Source organism: Podarcis melisellensis (genome assembly GCF_964234715.1).
Source record: "Podarcis melisellensis genome assembly, chromosome: 3".
Taxonomy (NCBI): Eukaryota; Metazoa; Chordata; class Lepidosauria; order Squamata; family Lacertidae; genus Podarcis; species Podarcis melisellensis.
Window position 1 is genome coordinate 21,764,324 of NC_138530.1, and position 21,217 is coordinate 21,785,540.

General features: G+C 41.2%; 1 protein-coding gene across 1 annotated transcript in view; it reads left to right on the plus strand.

Moving 5' to 3' along the window:
• Nucleotides 1-21,217, plus strand: part of LRPPRC (leucine rich pentatricopeptide repeat containing) — a 118,332-nt gene that overhangs the window by 92,935 nt on the left and 4,180 nt on the right. The window contains exons 31-36 of the mRNA XM_081903714.1: nucleotides 3,507-3,595; nucleotides 7,652-7,856; nucleotides 10,254-10,393; nucleotides 10,975-11,090; nucleotides 15,048-15,122; nucleotides 17,686-17,770. Coding sequence (XP_081759840.1) covers nucleotides 3,507-3,595; nucleotides 7,652-7,856; nucleotides 10,254-10,393; nucleotides 10,975-11,090; nucleotides 15,048-15,122; nucleotides 17,686-17,770 — 710 coding nt within the window. The remainder of the gene's footprint in view (nucleotides 1-3,506; nucleotides 3,596-7,651; nucleotides 7,857-10,253; nucleotides 10,394-10,974; nucleotides 11,091-15,047; nucleotides 15,123-17,685; nucleotides 17,771-21,217) is intronic.

Here is a 21,217-nt window from a genome sequence, read left to right on the forward strand (position 1 = left end):
ACACCGAGGTGGCTGTCACCTTTGGAGGCCAAGGCCCGAAAAAGACCCAATATGGAGGCCAATTGGCCAAAATATTGGGAAATATTAGAAAGGGATGGAGACAATTGGAAACTGCAGAGTTTAGAGAAAATGAAAGATAAAGTGCGAGACTGGTTACACTATGCTCAGATTAAGGAAGTGTTTAAGATTGATAAAAAGTTAGGATTCCAGGTGGAGAAATCGAAACTGGAGACAGAACTGCTAGAACCTAAGACCAAGGTACTTTCAAAAATGTATAACTTGCTGCTGAAATGGAACACACAAGACGAATTGGTTAAATCGGCTATGATAAAGTGGGCCCAGGATATTGGGCACAATATTATGTTTGAGGACTGGGAAAGGTTATGGACTACCGGGCTGAACTTCACAGCATGTAATGCTCTGAAGGAAAATGTAATGAAAATGATATATAGATGGTACGTGACCCCAGTGAAATTGGCTAAAATATACCATTCGTCTGATAACAAATGTTGGAAATGTAAGGAAAATGAAGGAACATTCTTTCACCTCTGGTGGACCTGCCCTAAAGTGAAGGCCTTTTGGGAAATGATATATAATGAGTTAAAAAAGGTATTTAAGTATACCTTCACCAAGAAACCAGAGGCCTTCCTTCTGGGCATGGTCGGCCAGAACGTGTTAAAGAAGGATAGAACATTTTTTATGTACGCTACAACGGCGGCAAGGATACTTATTGCTAAGAGCTGGAAAACCCAAGATCTACCAACACTGGAAGAATGGCAGATGCAGCTGATGGACTATATGCAACTGGCTGAGATGACTGGCAGAATCCGCGACCTGGGAGAGGAGAGGGTTGAAGAAGACTGGAAGAAATTTAAGATTTATTTACAAAAGTACTGTAATTTGGTTGAATCCTAACAAGGAAGCCAGAGCAGAAATAACTGTCTACCATTAAATTATAATTTTTTATTTGAGTTTAACCTAAATATTGCACTTAAGAGTATAAACAAGATGATAATTTGCTTGGAAAAATTCGTTTTTAATGATGAAAGTGGAAGCGGGAGACGTGAGGGAGTCCGCAATAGAATGAAAAGATGTTATGAAACCTATTTTGTTTGTTAAATATGTATCTGTAAAAAATCTTAATAAAAATTTTTATTAAAAAAAAAAAAAAAAACAAATTGATTAGCACTAGCTGGCCAAAAATAACAGCAACAACAAACAACCTATCACATGCAAAAGTACACATTAACAGAAAAGCAAATATGTAAAAAGCACAATGAATAAAAATAAAAAATGGAAGATCTCGTTGCAGGTGTGCTGGAGAATGGAGTGGGGGCAGAGCACAAACCAAAGGCTCATGCATGTAATTCAAACCCATAATAGCATTACAACTGAACCAGGATAGTATAGGGACACTTAACTGAGAAATAAATGCTTGAAGAAGCACTCAGCCTTTTTTCTTAACAAAAATGATTAAAAAGGCAGACTTAAAGGAACGCTGAGCTTTCTTTGCCATGGCGTCATTTAAGACCCAAGTACATAGTGTGTATCAGAACAAAGGATATTCAGGATCACATGCCTAATTAGTTAATAAGGATTATTCTTTAGGGTTATTGAATATCAATAGATAATACAATAAGCGTTTATTGATTGGCATATCTCTCTCTCCCATAGAAACGTCATAAAAATTCACACCTTCCCAACACATCAGGAGAGGTTGGAACTTTCACTGGGAATTAAAGTGGTCAAATAAATCAAAACAAAATGCTTCTTCCAGGTGCTGTTTTCTTAAGCCTGCTATACATAAAGCACTGCTGTTGTTAAATAAATTTTGTGGCAACAGGTAGTCTAGAAGAGAAACTAAAATATTTAAATTGAAAGGAGAAATCCAATTGAGGTCCTTTTGGAGTTGCTTTGCCTTGTTTCCAGTGGAGCTGGAATAAGAAGTCAGAACTCATTTTTGTGTACGCATTTTAAGTAAAGGGGCAGGTTTGTCTTAAAAAATCCATAATATCTAACAGCAGAATGGGAAAGAACTAAATGAAAGTGCTTTAAGAAAATTTTAGTTTTCAGATGCTTTTGGTCAGTCCCCAGGCCTACTTTTAGAATTCTGATGAATTTTAGGTATGGGTCTAAAATAGAAATCTAGTAGTATTGGAATGAGGGATTAGTTCTGTAATAGTGGCTAACATCTATTTAATCACACTAAAGATTGGAAGATTGGAGAAAGTAAATCCTTTGTTATATGTAATTTACAGTCTCATGCATGAATTGTTGACTTAAGGGCTTTGACAGATGGGACAAAGAGAGGGCGGGGAGGGGGGGGAGAAGCGGAACTGAGCAATAGGTGCTTAGCCAGAGATTAAGGGGATTGGTTGGGAGAGTAAGAAAATCCTGAGCCCAGTGACTGCATCTGAAGGCCCCAGAGGCTGAAAGTGACTGAGAGGATAGTTATATTGTGAACTCAATGCAGGATTTTCTTGGGATTGATGAGAATAATTTAGCAATGACCCTGCTTACCTCCCAATCCGCTCAGCTCGTAAGTTCAAGTAGGTAGGCTGCTCAGTTGTTTGCCACAAGATGATCATGGTGGTTTAGCCTGATTGTTGATATGGCAAATGGCAGCCCTACATACACTCCGGCCAGCGGAGATGTTCTAACCTAGAAAATGAACCGTGTAAAGTTATCCTGAGATATTAAGGAAAGTCTGAATTTCATTAGTGATGTTGAGGGCATTTCAAGGCACGCACTGGAAAAATAGAAAAGGATTTTCTGGTTAGTCACTCAGTGTATGTTTCTCGAAAGGCTTTCACCAATATTATTAAAGCCAAGTTCTTGTTGATGCTTCAGACCCAGGGATGCTTTCCCCTCTTCTTGCTTTCTAAAGGATGCAGAACTGATGAATTATGAAATTTAGTTTTAAGGCAGCAAAAGCAATACGTCGAGGGGTTTTTTTTTATTATAAAAAACCTGTATGCATCTAGATGACAGAAATTTGAAAATTAAATCAACCAAATGATACGGTGTTGGTTCATAATATCCCTTTAGTTTATATTTAAAATATACAGTGCTGAAAATAAATGTTTCATTTTTTTATTGCAGAAAGAATAGTTTTACATTTTATAATTATGGTGACTGTTTTAAAAAGAAGAGGGGGGGGGGAAGTATCCCGCTTAGGATACAGCAGAACAATGCTGGGCATGCAGTTATTTTCGTCATCTAATATGTCAGCATTCAAGAATCTGAACCGATTGTTTAAAAAAAATCTTGTACTTTGTTTCTTTTGTTGCTCATTTCCAACTTTGTCATCTGTCAGAATGCACAAAAAAATTATCCTTCTATAACCATTGACAGGATAACACAAAAGCTGTCTCCAGGTCGATATTTTGCGGCAATATTTTTAACATACGAACAGTAGTTTTTATAATTTCACCTTGGTGCTCAACCATTTATTATCGTATCAGAAGCATGTCAGTAATTCCTTTCTAAATGTCTGCTTCTTTTAGCGCTGAGACCCACATCAAGGGCTTCGTGCTGAACGATGCTGCCAGCAGCCTCCTCATCATAACGCAAGTTAGGCGGGATTATTTGAAAGGTATGTCACAATGCTTGACCTTTACGTCACATTAATGCCTCTGCAGATTTTTCTTGTAACGCCCTTCGAATACTTGGATAAAGGAGTCCATTTAGCAAATTACCTGCTTATCAAGCGCCTTTTGTGGTAGCTGAGAGACGTAAATTACTGTACATGCATTTATAATACAGCTTGAATATGAATGTACTTGTCATTTGACCACTTAGTCCAGTTTCCGTTCCATTTAACACAAGATGGGTTTTCTTAAGATGAATCACAGCTCTTCAGACATGCAAAATTTGTGCTCCAGAACGAGAGAAAGTACAGGCTTTCAAGTGCGTTAAAATTCACAGCACAAGTCATTTTGCTTGGAAATTAACATACTTTAGAGCATCTGAAACAATTCCCAGCAGTTTCTTCCCGCACATTGTGTTGGTAGTGCAAGATATCAAGTGAGTTAAATTGAGTGTTAAATGTGCATGGTTGTGCACTAAATGATTATAATATTGATTTTTTAAAAACCTTAATCTAATACTTTTTAATAGTTTGCAATACCAACAGTAAAGAAACCTACATTGTGCTTCTGTGCTCCTTTTAAGCTTACATTGTACGGAAACACCAGTGTTGGTTGTGCAAAATAAATGCCTGAAAATGCAACGATGGACCATTTTATTGTTGCAATCCTCTCTTCCACACATGTTATTTGTCTTCAACTTGAAGGTGCTGCAAAGAATTGAAAGTGATGTTTTTACCAGGACAAAGCCACTGAAGTTCAGGTTTAGAAGACTGAAGCTTATGCAGATTTAGGCAGTTAACATTCAATTTTACATAGCAAGATTTGGAACTGTTTGGAATAACTGCTGATTGCTAAGTGTTTCATTGCTTATGTGGATATTTATTAAAAGTATAATATGTAATTTTAACATGAGGACTATTCACCAAAAGTTCAGCGTCATTACCTCTCTTGTTAGTGAGTGCATTACACTGCACATAGTAATATGTTCTCCATATAAAACACACACAGTCAAAATTGTACCAAGACTCTGTCTTAAAGCTGCTTGCTTTGCTTCCTGTTCTTCCTGTTTTGCCTTCCAGATTTAGATTTGTTTTGAGGGCCTGGAGTAGTAAATCAAGCTCGTATTGAGAGGTTCTGCTAAAATTCTTACGTAAACTTAAAATCTGTCCTTTTATGACTTAATTCCAGTAATTAAAAGAAGCCGAACAACTGTGCTGGAGATTCAGCATTTTCACATGCCACTGAACAGTCATATTTGTTTACAAATTCCCTTTCGTTTCATGCCTCTCCCTCTCTGCCCGACAGCTCATTTTGAATTGATCATCACACCATCTGACTTCAATGCCTTCCCCTTCCTCATTCTCTTATTGCTGACAGCATCCTTCATTTTTCACATGCCCAGGCGTTGTAGCCTTACATTGTATTTGACTTCTTTCCTTTTTGTCCACTAGTCAGCAAAAACTAGGAACATCATCATATTTTTTTGCTGTATATGTGTATATTTTGCTTTTTAAAAATGTATTTGAAAGCTAGAAGCTCCTTGTTTTAAACAGGGCATTTCTGCTTCATTTTTGCTCCATCCCTAACAGCAGCTATAAAGGACATGCCACAGAGACTTCAGCTCCTGCACCAAGCTTTGAACTTGCTGGCTGAGTCATCTTGTGTTCCTTTGCCTTTAGTTGTCCCAATTCTCTCCTGAATCCTGACTACTACGTGTACATTAGCACTTGGCTTTCCCACTGCTACAGCAACACACAAACACATGTCCTGGTTTGCTCCTGGCAGTATCCTCTGACATGTGGAACATGAGAAGCTCCTGCCATAACCACATGTCTTTGAGTTCATCTTCTAGGTCTCCCCTATACTGGTCATGCAAAATTCCCTTTCTTTTATTGACCTAGAATCCTGAATAGTGAAGCAGCTGGTTGAATATCTTGTATACCTCCATATAGGAAATAGCTCCCAAAATGCAGCTTACTGTGTCTTGGTAGGCCTCAGTTCAAGCTTGTCACTTGAAATTACAAGTGCCCCCGTTTGTGAAAAAATATACTTTCAGATGGGTACACTAGCCTGTTGCTTGAAACAAAATGCTAAAGGAAGAGCATGCTCTTGAATAAGTTTACTTGAACATAGACGACCCATTTTCATCCCAAAGTGGAAAACTGAAACACCTACCTGTATGAAATCCTTTAGAATAATCTATATGCACAAACTAGTGATTGTAAATATAGCTGCCCATTTTCAACAAGCAAGTTTATTCATATATGAATATATTAAAGCAGTCCTATGTATGTATTCTTAAAAGAAACCCTCCTGTTCATCCTTGCCAATTTGTATTTCTTTACTACCTTTTAAAATACATTTGTCAACTTCAGTTGCATGGTGTTTCATGTTGGACACTTCCACTGCTTTACAAATTATACACTCTTATGCATGCTGGCTTTTAGCCAGGTCTTAGTTAAGTTGGAGGGGGCTGGCTGGATGGATGGATGCTAGAAGCTTGGTTTTCATTTTCAATTATTTACAAGCAGCTTGTAAACCCGGATTTGAGGAATCTGACCAAGGATGCTCATGACTTTAGAACCATCAGTGCACAAGCCAAGATTTTCAGGGAATAGATTTTGATTAAGGACTTGTTCATCAAGACATAGTAGGCAAAAGAGCAGACTGTAGGAGCAGAAGACGTCTGCCATTTAAAGTTACTAAGCTGCAAAAACACATGAATTGGGATTCCTATTCATTGGGCATTTTGATAGCCGCTTGTGATGTTGCACAGCCACAACCATATCATCTCTAGCCCCCAAAACTGAAATGTGTGCCCCAACAAATGACAAGCAATGTAAAAAAATGTGCAAAGGTTAGGTTGATTATTACCTGCAAATATAGAATTCTTCTGTGAGAGTATTAAAAGTAAAGCGAAGAGCAGGAAACCAAACCATTCTCATGGTATCTACACCAACTGTTAAAAAGACACAGGGTAATATTCAGGTGGAGATTGTCCCAGGTGTCTCCTACAAAAGCATTTTGGGCAGGAAAGGATACTTCCGTGAGACAAAGGTCAGACTCCACATTCTAATAGTCAGCAAGACCAGACCCAAACATAATTGCACACCCTTAACCACACACACAAATTCAAACGTGCACACACTAACCTGTTTTTCATAGAAACTGACATGTATTTAATTAGGGATAAAGTTTCACTTCCCATTTTCTCTGTAGATTTCCCCCCTGCTTGTTTGTATCTTTAAAAAGGTCTCCCATAGGCCAAAAGCAAAGAGTGCCAATGCACAGCTGAACTCTAAGCCCTGCCTTACAGTTATTCAAAGCTTCAAATTTCAAAATGCAGGTTCATTCCAAAAATTGCATGTGTGCAGTTTCAAAATGTGTCAACACTTTGGGTATGTTTGCAAGATAGACAAGTCTTATGTCTGCTGAATTTTTTCTCCCATCTTCTACTTTCAGCAGATATTGCAGATGAAGTATCTACAGTTGTATTGTTTGCAAAATATCAAAGCCCTTTCCCCTCTCAGCTGTTCCCACTGAACAGCTGGTGGTTGGGAGGGGACCCAGAAAGTCAGATGAAATATGGCTCAGGGGCCCAGAGGTATTCCACCCCTGATTTATACCATGGCTATATGCTGGGTTTAAAAGCTGAAAATGAACAGGAAGAGGTCTATGGCATTGCTGCAGAAGATACATGCCTTTACCAATGCATCCTAGCCAGTTGTACTGACAGAGTTGTGCCCCTCCAAATTGAGTGTAACCCTCACTTGTAGGCAGTTGACCAATTTTTCTGATATGGGAACTACTCGCCCGCAGTGCCTCCATCTTGCTTAGTAGAACATCACCGGTATGAGGCTTCCATGGCAAATGCACAACAGCAAAGGTGATTGGTGTCACACAAAAGAACCCAACTGAATTCAAGGGATAGGATTGGGGAGATTTTATGCTCTTTTCCCTATTGTTGATTAAATATATAAATTTGGAATATAATAGGCCAAGGCCCAAGTTTCCATTCTGAATGATGACTTGACTTTTTTACTTTTTCATATTCTGAATAGATGCAATATCTACTCTCAAGGCACTCATTGAAAGTGGCAAGGTGCCCATTCCGATGGCAATTACTCGACTTGTTCAGGCTTTGGCTAAGAAGGGAGATGTGGAGAGTATAGCCACTGTTGAGAAGATGATGGCAGACCTCAGTGGCTCTCTTAAATTATCGCGTATGCTTTACATCAATAACACAGTGTTGGCTCACATCAAGAAGTAAGTAACTCTGCAGTGATTATTGTTTCTGTTTTACAAGCCAAGAAAAGGCAATATGGTGACCTTGGTTGCCTTGCATATCAATAATCTTTCCCTTCGTAACAGTTAAATGGATGCTAGAATTGGCTGCCATTGAGATTTCTTATCCTGGAAACAATGGAGGCTGGAGTCCATTTAATGAATTGCAGAAGCTGGCAGGTTATTACTGGATAAGTGAACTTTGAGTAGGCTAATGATGTCAAACATATGTGCTTATCAAATTCTGCCTCCCTAAACGGAGCCTCGACTTAGGCTGGTGTCTGAAGTCTCTTCTTACTGTTCTAATTCGCAGCACGATGCACACTTCCACAAAGCCAATAGAAGGTTTTCACTTTGCATCAATAAACTTTAAATGTGCTTTTAAATTTACTTTGCACCCCTAAAATTGAGCAGAATGCATGTGTGATTTTTCAGAGTTATAAAGGTATGTTCTGTACATGCAGATTCTTACTGGCTTTGAAAGAAATTCAGGTGCTTAATTTTCTAATGAAGGCTTTAGAAACGTTTTAGACAACCTTTTCAAACCTCCTTTTAAAAGAATATGCGCAAGGTTTTGAAACATTAAAAGGTGCATTCCAGTTATGAGCTCTTTCTGCCCTTTAACTGTCCGAAAACATCAGCAGTACAGTTTTTCTGTGTGCTTTTTGCTTAAAATAGTGAGATGGCATTTTGTTTATTTTTCGTTTTTGTATGTATGGAAGGGCATTTCCATAACATTCACTGAGCACATTTTAACATGCCTCTCAAAATATATCTTTTACCGATATTCTCTGTAGAGATTCTGCCCTGTTTTCTGGTTTTTCCTTTCATACCAGTCTTAAACAGTAGACTCGGTTGTTTTTTCTCCAATTTTGCAGCTCTGTAGAGTTACATTATGTCTCAGGTATCCATGTCTGAGGCAGGTAGGTCTGGTGAAAGTACCCATGCCAAAGAGCCACAGGATAATTTTAAATAGTGTGATAAAAGCAGATAGAATTGCAAGCCACCTGCACAGGCCAGTTTCCAAATCCAGGCATACTGTTTTCAGACATTGATCAGCCAGCGAGAATTCAGTTCTACAAGTCCTTAGACTGCCCAAAGCTCAAACTTCATTATGAGTGATTCAGACCATATCTTATTAGGGAGACTTTTACAAGAGCTTAAACACAGGTTTCTCTCATCAGTCTTCCATGAGAAATGAAGTACAAGGGAACTGCCACGTGGAAGAACAAAATACCGTATTTTTCGCTCTATAAGATGCACAAGACCACAAGACGCCCCTAGTTTTTGGAGGAGGAAAACAAGAAAAAAAATATTCTGAATCTCTGAAGCCAGAACAGCAAGAGGGATCGCTGCGCAGTGAAAGCAGCAATCCCTCTTGCTTTTCTGGCTTCTGGGATAGCTGCGCAGCCTGCATTTGCTCCATAAGACGCACACACATTTCCCCTTACTTTTTAGGAGGGAAAAAGTGAGTCTTAATAGAGTAAAAAATACGGTAATGTCTGTAGAACTCTACTCTTTTGCGTAGCAAGCACAATGTTGCCAGCATACTTAACTGCTTGTTCAGATTCCATTTTTATCAACAAGTTTGGCCATGTTTTTGCTAGCTCCTAGGGAGAAAATCCTGCCCTATTAGGCATTCAGGTACTTCTTCAGACTGGAAATTGGTTCTGAACTCATTACAAACCTGTAGCAGCTGCCAGTACCTAAAGCACAGATCCTTGATCAAGTGTATCTCTCCATGAAAATTGTCTTGCAACCAGGCTCCAGAGTGTTTAGAACTTTTTCCCCAAAAGCACAATAAACTGTTCTATTTCTTTCTTACACATCGCTATCTCATGCTGCATTATCCTTCAAAGAGAAAAGTGTGTAGACAAAGCTGCTAAATGTATCACATTTAATTTTGTTGTGTTTGAATCCAAAAAGACAGCTATGAAAAATTCAGTTAAATATTTAATTTAATATTTTTTTGAAAATACTCTTTGGTTGCTTTGGCATTAATTATTAAGAGGTTGTCCCTGGATGTTTTATTTTTGCCCTTTTATTATTTCAGAAGTAACTAACCAGCAGTCATCTTTGTTCCGTTAAAAAAAGCAGCATTTATGGCAGAGTTATTCAGCCATAGAACAGGTCAGAGTTCATTCTCGAAAGAAACAGAGTTAGTGCCGACTTTACGCATTCAGCCATAAATTTGTTTCACTTTGTGTTGTGACAATATCTGCATGAATGGAGTCATGGGTACTTTTAACATCGCTACTCTGTGTAATATTAATGTAGTAATAAAATAAAACATTCATGCACCTGCTTTATTGGTTTAGGAGCTCTTACATTAGAAACTAAACCAGTGCAACTTTTTTTTTTTACCCCTTTCTCTTCCAGCAATAACCCTGATGTTGCTGTGGAATACATTGAGACCATGTTTACCTCTGGAGCACTGCTTGCTGACTCCCCAAGTACAAGCATCTCATTTGTATATAGAAAGTTGTTGGAAGACAAACTGGAGCCAGCTTTGGAAAAACGTAAGTTAGCCTGGCAAAAGGAGTCCATAGGAATCACTAGGCCCAAATTTTTTTGACTAGACTAGCCTGTCTGCCTGCACATTCCTATGTTACTCAGAGGAGATCTCACCTTAATGTTTGCTTCCACCTGGTGTTCCTCTGCTGACGCTAATCTCTATGAGCCATTGGAGGCATCCATCAGTGGAAAAGGAGAAGTCTCTTTCTTCTTTCCTGTAGCCTCCCACTGCTTCAAAAAATCGCCAAACCTCTGAGGTAGATTGTAGAAAGAGGAGGGATTTCTGAAAACAGGCTCCCTCCCCTTCTGCTGTTTCTATTGGGTCAAATAGCCTTCTGTCAGTGCAGAGATACTGACCGGATGCAACTTTTAAAAGTTAGAGAGAGCCAGAACTTCCCTACTTGGACGGTTAGGGACCAAACAAATGGCTGTTTCCAAGCCTCTGAGTCAATGGCATTGTGTGTTTCTACCTTGCTTTTGCAGAAACGTCGCTAAATAGCTTTCAGTTTTACTTAAAACAGGCTGTAGCAATATATTTTCTTAAAGCCGGAATTATTCACTTACATGTTTCTTTTGATTTTTGCAGTTAGTGCCATGGCTGAACGGTTGGCCCATCAGTTTGGAATTTATCGGCCTGCGACAGACCTTTTCCTTCAGTATATAAATGCGGGAAGAGCAGACGATGCCAGGCATCTTCTAGAGGTAATAACATATCAGGAGAAGGGATAGTAGTGCTGTGACCGCATCAAAAGAAAAGCAAGAAATAAACACAAAGATGTCATGCACAGGATGTGGCAAAGATACTTCTTAATTTGTCACATAATTGCTGATTTCATGTATTAAGAGTTTTGTTTTGTTGTTTTGTTTTGCTGTGGATTGGAAGCAAAAATTTTATTCTTGTCTAATCCAAAATGCCTTGAAACAAGGGAATGAGGATTTAAGCGAATGGTTATCTGTATCCATGTTTTGTACTGGACCGTGTGTCGGTTTTATTAGCAGTCTCTTTCCTCTTTCACAAACATGCCTCTGTAATGTTTCAGCTGCCCTGGTAGAAGTGTGTGCCCTTCTTCTTCTGCCTGCTGAAGGAAGCAGCTCCCCATTTTGCTTTTTTTTGGGGGGGTAGCTTAAATTTCAAGCAAGACAGGAGAAGAAACCAAAGCTGCATTTTTTAGTGATAAATTGTAATTGCAATAAACCACTTTGGGGGCTAAGGCTTGGCTGAAAAGCAGGTCAGAAATAATAAGAAAGGTAAACACTCATTATCTCCGCTGACAACTATTTTCAAACTGATAGTGGGCATTTATTTTTATTTACACACACACACACACACATCCAGTAGTAGCATCTTCTTTTAAGCAGTCAAATCTCTCTCTGGGAGCCTCTAAATGTTTTAGAAGCTGTGTTTGCTTTCCGTTTGGTTATGTGTCACTGGCATGTTAACTGACAAATGCACGTCTCTAGTGGTCCGTGGTCTGTCTGCCTCATTCTTTTAAAAATTGGCAATCTTCGGGGAGCGAGACGACAGCGTTCGTACCACTTTAGCAGTGCTAAATAGGAAGCAGAGAAATATGCAGAATGAACCATGGGTGATAAGAGCTGCCATTGGCAGTGTACACAAACAGGCTCCAGCCGGGAGACTTTCCCAGCAGGTGGCAGTCAAACAGTCACAATGATCCTGCAGATTGCTGCTTTTGTGTAGACTCCCTGTGTCAAATTGAGGCTTGTTACCAATTTCTGATAGTAAATACTGCTACGTTCACTTGCGTTCTTGCATAGCTGCTAAGTACTTTAAAGGGTAAACGGAAAGAAAAACCCTCTCTTTAGTCATCAGGAGGTTTTGTAGCATCTGGGGCGGGGTGTGTGTGAAATTGGTAGTGGTGAAATTTGATCCTTGCCTACTGCTTATATAATTAAGCAAACCATAAATGCAATGCTTGGGGTGTCTTTTTTTGCGATCGAAGAGATGCATCCGTTTTAAACGTGCACTGTAATCTCATGGTAAACCCCAGTTTACTTGGCTTACTAGTGATGCTTATAATAACTGTTTTACTTTATTTCTGTTCCTGTGAAGAATCTTGTTGGGTTTCAACAGCTTTGAAGTGTCTCTAAAAATAAGATTTCCTTTTAAAAGAATGCAGGCGGTGACCATTTTGTGTGGGTATTCCACTCCCGGACCCTGGGCACGTCGGCGGAGCACATAGAAGCGTTCCCCGGCTCATTTTGCCCCTGTCCTGCCGCCTTCTGGGCCCAAAAGGACCCATGTGTTGATCGCGCATCAGTTTGTCACGTGTATATAAAATGTCACAGGATCCATTCCTGTTATCTGTAGGTTTGAAGAGAGAAGTTGCAACACACGTTTGTTACAAAACAACATGGGGTGGTTGGTTGGTTTTTGCATTTGAGGTAAAGGTGATCTTGTTAGATTTCGGATGTAAAGGAAAAGTTATTTCTTAATGTGTTTAAATATGGTACCCTGTTGGTGCAATGAACCTCCATAAGCTTAGATGATTCCCATTAGCTTTAAAGTGACCACCTTACGTTGATTGGGGGAAAGAGCAATGTTTAGTGAATAGGAACTGTACCAAAAGGCTTCACTTCCATGGAATCTACCCAAGTGACATTCATGGTCTAACACTGGGAGGTCTTCAAGGGTGGCCACTGTTGGGAAGCCTGCAAGCAAGACATTAACCCCAAAGCATCCACCTGTTCATGTTCCCCAGCAACTGGTATTCAGAAGCAGACTGCCAACATCATTTAATAGCACCATCCATGAATTATCTAACACCCCTTTAAAGTCGTCAGTTAGCCACCACGACATCTTGTAGTAGTGAATTTGTTCCTGCAGAAGTAAACAGTGACAAAGTACTTGCTTTTAGTTGGGTGGGTGGGTGTTTCAGTGTCTGAAATGAGGATATGAGTATAGTGCATCTTTGCTCCCTTCATTGAATGTCTGAAGAGGGTTAGACTGCAATTGCTGGATGAAATACAAGCGAACCTCCGCATAGAGTGCATTGCTGCGATGGAACACTTTGCACATCAGCTGATGCACGGGGACAACCCAGATACCCATTATGGCATCAAGTGACTGATAGGTGGGTGGTCCCACCAGCACCTGTCAACATTGGCTTTGGGGGTGGAGGAGGTAAAGATCTGCCACACTGGGCCAGAAAGGTTCTCAGTCCACTTAAAAACCTCTCCTGAGTGCTACATGTGAAGCCTGAGAGGCTTCACTATGAACCACACAAATGCCCAGTTCCACATTTCTGTTGTTTGTGTCCAAAATCAGATAATATCTACAGCTATGGCTTATACTTTTTTGAGTGCAAAAAAAAGGTCAGTGTTTCTTGCCTTCTTTTTATAGATTGCTATTTGCTCTGCCATATGCCCCATGTATGACAAACTGTTCCTTTGAAAACATAGATTTTGCTACCACACTGCATTTTTCTTCAGTCTCTCTCTCTCTCTCTCTCTCTCTCTCTCTGTGTGTGTGTGTGTGTGTGTGTGTGTGTGTTAGTTGTCCCTCATAGAACAGTTGTTTATTTTGAGTTTTGGCAATTCTTTGAAAAGCAGGATAGAATAAAGGATGTGCTGGGATTTCTGCTTGGTTTCCTTTTGCCATTCATCGGAAGAGTGATAAACTTTATTTGGATCTATGAGAATTTGACAAGGAAGCATTAAATGCTTTGTGTGTTCTTAGTGGGGTTTTGAATTAGTTCATCTTCACGGATGTCTCCGGTATCTGCTTATAAAGTAATTCAGTGTGTTCCTGTGTATACATTCTCTGCAAAGCGGAGTAGGCTGATACTTGGAGGTTTTCGCATTGACAGAGTGTCTTAAGCTCTTTCTTAGGGGTGGGAAACAGTATGCATTTTTCACACATGCAAGGATGACATCTGTGAGCATAAACTAAAATATTGTCTGACATACTTGATTTTTTTTTAATCAAGGTTTTATTTTATTTTTTAAAAGAAACTCTATAGTTTCCAACATGGGATAGACACTTGACTTGTCAGGTCTGTCACAGAAACTTTTTTTGAGTTTAACTTTTGTCTCTTGAGCACTGGCTGTCTGTTGCAGAGAAAGCCTTTTATAAAATAGAGAGATTGAAATCAGTCCTTTTGTATGCATAAGTGTAGGTAATTATACTTTAAAGAGAACTTGCTTTGTACATTTTAATTTTTATAAAGAAACGAGCAGTTATCTCCCTGACACCTTATTAAATGTATAATTAACCTTATGATCCCTAGCTCACTTGTGAATGCTTGGCAGAATAATTGGAGAGGAATAGTGTGTCCCCCCCCCTTTTTCCCCTTTCTTTCTTTCTTTCACAGTCCTAAATCTCTTTTCTGTGGGATGTTAAAGCATTTGTTCATTTTCTCCCTCCTTTTTGAGCAAGCCTAATGCTTATTGTGCCAAGGACAGAAAAAGAAAGGGAGGAATTGCCTTGGCACCCCATTTGTTTTCCTTTCTGCAGGTTTTTAATAAGTGGTCGACTATTAAGGCCTTTGGTAATAATAATATAGTGCTGGTTATTGTGAACCTTTCTAATTGGAAGTTTTCACCTTCAGTAGTTTTATTTATCAAGAGCCTACAGTTGCTTTTGCTCATTTAATTCTCTCTGTGTCTCTCTTTCCCCCTCCCCTATTTCTTCCTTTCAAGAGATGCAGTGCAATAGGTGAACAAAAAAAGATTCTGGTGGCTTTCCTTGCAAAGACAACCCAGCAAGCAGGACAGGTATGTCAGCTCTCTCCCCCCCCCCCATATTTTTCTAGCATCTTCACTAGTCAAAGCTCTCTGTCAAGGAGGTTGCCATAGAACCTGACTCTGTGCTTTCACAGTCATCAACTCTGAAAAGGGGGACAAGATCTCCTCTTGTGTATCTAGGGAAATTGGTTGATGGCGACACTCCCAAATTGTTCAATTAATTGCGAGGTCTACAGCCTTGCCACTTAATCTTTAAATGAAAGCCGAGGGTCTCTAAATTCCAACAAGAGGACATAATTAAACCACATATTCCCATTGGGCAAATAATGGCTATCATGATGGGTTCATCAGAACCTAAGAAGAGTCAGCTGGATCAGGCCCACCTGGTCCAACATACTGTTCTCACAGGGAGTGAAAAGAGGAGAAGCTTTTTTAATTTTTTTAATGAATTCTTTAATATGAGAAAGGGAGGGGAGTTCTTTTCAACAGTGCATTTTTGTTATTTATAAGACCCGCATTTTGGAAAACGGTGCATGAAATATTTATTTGGTAAGTGGTATTCTGCTTAAGTGCTAGTAATTGCCCTGTTCCAAAAATGTGCATGAAACTTGAAAACTACATATTTGCTTCTTCTGTAGCAAAATTCGCATGCCAAGCTTCTAAGGACACAATCCACTGAGAACTTACTTTCCGTAAGCTCCATTAAAAGAGTAGAAGCTACACTAACCACAGTACTTCTCTCTAGTGGGTTCTGCTGTATAGAGCAAACAACAGAATAGGAGATCATTAAAACAGAAGAGTACAAAAAACAGGTCATTGTGAGACAACTTCATATCTTTCTTCCACTGCATTAATATCGCATGGCACGTCATAGGATAGCAGTCACAAAACAGACATGAGAAGAGCCTGCTGGTTTGGGCTAATAGCCAATCGGCTCCAGCATCTTGTTCTCACATCAGCCAACCAGATGCCTACGAGAAGCCTGCAATCAGGACCCTGACCATGCCTCTGACCACGAAGGCAGAGCATAGTCATCGTGGTTAGTTAATGGCTTTTTCTTCCATGAATTTGTCTAATCCTCTTTCAGAGCCATCCAAGTTGCTGGCCATCACTGCCTCCTGTGCAAATGAGTTTCATAGTTTAATTATGCATTACATGAAGAAGTAGGTTTTTTTTGTCTGTCCTGAACTCAACATTCTGCTTTATTGGATTTCCATGCGTTCTGAGGTTGTGGTGGGGAGACTTTTCTCAATCCAATTTCTCCATACTAAACAGAATTTATAACACTTCTCTCATGTCACCTCTTGCTATTTCTCTGAAGTGCCCCAAATGCTGTACCTTTCGTCATAACAGGAGTTGCTCCACTCCCTTGATCATTTTGGTCTATCACCACCAGTTCAGAGCCTATGAGTGTATACTTTTTTTATTAAGATCCCTCCCTCCAAAAAACACACCCAATGTACATCACTTTACACAGGTTTGGAATTGCCGTTGTCATTTTACTGCCCATTCACTCAGTTTGGAGAAGTCCTTTCGGGCCTCTCCACAGTCTCTTTGTTTTAACAACCCTGAATAATTTGGTATCGTCAGCAAACTTGCCTACATCCCTGTTCACCTCTAACTCTAGATCATTTATGAACAAGTTAAGAAGCACATTCCTTGGGGCACTCCACCTGCTATGTCCCTCCATCAGGAATATTTCCCATTTGCTCCTGCTCCCTGCTTCCTGTTACATAACCAGTTCCTGATCCACAAGAGGCTCTCCCTTCTTATCTCATGACTGCTAAGCTTACTCAGGAGACTTTAGTGAAGTACCAAGTCCAAGCGCACTGTGTCAACCAGATCAGCTCTAGATGTTTGTTGACAATCCCCAAATGAACTCTTAGTGAGACAGAACTTCACCTTGCAAAAAGCCATGCTGATTCTGCTTCAGCAAGGCATGTATGTTTGGTTATTATATCTCAAACAATGCTTTCCACCAGCTTTCCTGTAATTTCCAGGATCCCTTTTTAAAAATTGGTGCCACTTTCCAGCCCTTGGGTACAGAGACCAGTTTTAGGGAAAAGTTACAATTTTTTTTTCTTAGAAGGCAAGAAATTTCACATTTCAGGTCTTTGAGAACTCTTAGGTGGATACAATTTGGGACCAGCAATTTGTTGGTTTTATCTCTTGATTCCTCAATTCCTGACTCGCCTCCTGAAAACGTTGGTTCAGGTGCTGGGATTTGCCCTGCATTCTCCACTGTGAAGACATGTGTAAAGGATTTGCTCAGCTTCCCTGCAATCTACTTATCCTCCAAGGGTCCAACCATCTCTCTAGCCAGTATTTAAATAATTTTCTTGTTGATTTATTTCTGCCGTCACTGGATTAGGTAACATCCCTTGGCCCATGACAAGGATTCTGGGAAATTTTTCTTTCCTGCCTTCTTGAGAGCAGTCAACCTTTTATCGCCTGAAAATCCTGCCAGACACATCCCTCTGGGTCGTGACCATAGCATATTCCTTTCCCTTAGTCCTTGGTTCTTATGAACAAGCTCTTTCTGCTTTGATATTATATAACAAAAGTCTGCTTATGTGCCTCTCATTTTTTCTAGGTTCAGAAAATCAAGACATTGTTGGAGCTAATTCCTGACTTCACAGATAGGAGGATGGTTTGCTCTTACCTTATGAAATGCCATGGTAAGATGCCACGTGACCGTTTGCCAACACGTATAAATAATAATAATAATAATAATAATAATAATAATAATAATAATAATAATAAATTATACCCCGGCCAGAGCTGGGCTCAGGGCAGCTAACACCAATAAAATTACAGTGGTGCCTCGCAAGACGAAATTAATTCGTTCCGCAAGTCTCTTCGTCTTGCGAGTTTTTCGTCTTGCGATGCACGGTTTTCCATAGGAATGCATTGAAAATCAATTAATGCGTTCCTATGGAAACCGCCTTCCCCCGACCTCTTCTGGCGGGCGGCATTTTAAAATCGCCCGGGACAGCGGAGGACTTCTCCGCTGTCCGGGGCGATTTAAAAGCCCCTGGGAAGGCAGGCAGGGGGGACAAAGACTTTTGGCCCCCCCCCCTGCCTTCAGAAAAGGTCCAGGACAGGCGCGGACCTCTCCGCAAGCAGCGCGCTCCTTGCGGAGAGTTGCAAGCGCGCCCAGGCTTTCCCGCCCCGCCGCCGGGCTTCGGGACATCGTTCCGATGCCGGGCGGCGGGGGGAGGCTTTCTCGCCCCGTCGCCCGGCATCGGGACATGGTTCCGATGCCAGGCGGCGGGGGGAGGCTTTATTGCCCCGTCGCCCGGCATCGGGACATGGTTCCGATGCCAGGCGGCGGGGGGAGGCTTTCTCGCCCCGTCGCCCGGCATCGGGACGATGCCCCGAAGCCGGGCGGCGGGGGGAGGCTTTCCCGCCCCGCCGCCCGGCATCGGGACATGGTTCCGATGCCAGGCGGCGGGGGGAGGCTTTCTCGCCCCGATGCCGGGCGGCGGGGGGAGGCTTCAAAAGCCGTCCGGGGGCTTTTAAATCGCCCCGGACAGTCCCGGGGCGATTTAAAAGTCCCCGGTTAGGCAGGCGGGGGGGGCAAAGACTTTTGCCCCCCGCCCGCCTTGGGAAGAGGTCCAGGACCTCTTCCCAAGGCGGGCGGGGGGGCAAAAGTCTTTGCCCCCCCTGCCTGCCTTCAAAAGCCGTCCGGGATAGCGGGAAGCGCTTCCCTGCTATCCCGGACCGCTTTTAAAATGCTGGCGGTGGGGAGCAAAGCCTTTCGCCCCCGCCGGCCTTCCTGGACCTCTTCTGAAGTCCGGAGGGGGGAAAAAGGCTTTGCTCCCCACCGCCAGCATTTAAAAAAAGGTCCCCGAGATTTCCCTATGGGCTTTCGTCTTGCGATGCAAGCCCATAGGGAAAATCGTCTAGCGAAGCGTCGCAAAACCCGAAAAACCCTTTCGTCTTGCGGGTTTTTCGTCTTGCGAGGCATTCGTCTTGCGGGGCACCACTGTACAATAAAACATAAGGTGGGGGACAACAACCCCAGTTTATTAAAATATGGCTTAAAATACAATTTAAAATGCAGCCACATTTTGATAGTAGCCCATAAATCAAAATCATAAGGGGAGGGAAACATAAGGGTCAGACTGAGTCCAAACCAAAGGCCAGGCGGAACAGCTCTGTCGTGGAGGCCCTGCGGAAAGATGTCAAGTCCCGCAGGGCCCTAGTCCCTTGTAACAGAGTGTTCCACCAAGTTGGGGCCAGCACTGAAAAGGCCCTGGCCCTAGTTGAGACCAATCTAACCACCTTGTGGCTTGGGACCTCCAAAGTGTTGTTATTTGTGGACCTTAAAGTCCTCCACGGGGCATACCAGGAGAGGCGGTCCAGTAGGTATGAGGACTTTAAAATTTGAGCATTTCGAACTTAATAGTCAAAGCTGGAGGTCTTTAGAAAGTAGATGTTTTAAGGAGTTTTCAGGGCACAAACTGTTCTGTGAGAGCTAGGACTCCTAGCCAATGACAAACTACATAAAGGGGGAACTGGTGAAGTTTACCTAGTAGCTGATGATGTGGAGCAAACAAAGAAAACAACATTTTAACAAACCTGTAAGGAATGCACAGCTCAATGGTAGCTCATAGGTGAGCATTGTGTATATATAAATGCCATGTCTCCTTGGCAACCCAGTTGGTCCCAGGGGGCGGGGATACTTAAATGCTTCTTTTTTATCAGTTGGTAAAAAAAAAGCTAACATGCTCAAATTCACCCAGTACAACATGGTTTCCTTCTGGGGAAGGCCACATGGGAGCCCAGTTGACATTTCACCTTGGTAAGGAGGCAAAGAGCAAACCTTGTTGAAATCTTTATATCATTTTTACAATTTCATTTCTTTTTCTCCCTAATTCAGATTTCTGTACAGGAGACGGGGTGGGGTGGGGTGGGGTCATTGGATTGGATCCGGGCTGAGTTTCTTGAACTTGGGTCCCATTGAAATCAATCAGACAAATTTGCAACTTCTCATTGGTTTTCATGGGAAATAATTTAGTCTGGATCCAGCCCATGAGGTGTATGCCAAACAGTAGCATTATTAAAGGGAGGGGGTGCTCGAGGTGATACTTCTGTTGCAATTTTACTAAGGTATATGAAAGATGGAGATATTAGACTCTAGAACCAAAAGGATGCATACTTTATTTTTCAAAGCTAGTTGAATTTGTGGGGTTTTGTTCTGCCTTCTCATCAGGTATATAAAACCCTGAGACTGTGTCCAAGGCTGGTATGGGAAAAAAGAAAGAAAAACCCAAATTGTTAGTCTTCCAAGAATAAAGAAATACTATGAAAACGTCTCAGTTGTGCGGTCCATTAAACATAATCTCACTGTTACATCTTCCTTTTATTGTTTTTTCATACAATAGATACTTCTATTTTAAAGAAATGGGAAGTTAACAATTTCTATTATACCTTCATTAAACCATCACTTTGCGCAGGTTCTGAAGCCTCCCACAGTTGGAAAGCGACTCATCCACTTGCAGCTGTGAGTGGGAAGCTTTTCCTTGACAAATGGAGGGGTCTGAAACATGCATCTCTGCAGATTATAAGCTTTTTATTTTTCCCCATGTATACCATTAAGTAACTTATTAGGAAGGCAGGTACCAGAAAGGTAAATGAAATGAAAATCAGTACAGCAAAAAGACCTGCTTAGTGGCTCTGTCACTCAAGCAAGCAGGAGAGCAGGGTTTTTTTGCTGTCGCGGGTCTCTACTGGGGGGGGGGTGAGGAGTAGCAATTGGCCACCCTAATTTGCATGCTCTGCTTACGAATAAATCTCAGGTTCAGTCCCCTTCCATGTCCAGGTAGGGCTGAGGAAGATTCCTGTCTGAACTCCTGGAGGGGGTGAGAGTGGGGAATATTGAGCTAGATTGACAAGAGTCTGAGTCAGTGTAATTCCGCTTCACATGTTAACAGATGATGATGATGATGATGATGATGATTTATTTACACCTCGACCACCTGGCTGGGAAACTCCCAACAGGATATTAAAAGCACAATCAAACGTCAAAACATTAAAAACTTCCCCAAACAGGGTTGCCTTCAGATGTCTTCTAAAAATCAAATAGTTGTTTATTTCCTTGACATCTAATGGGAGGGCGT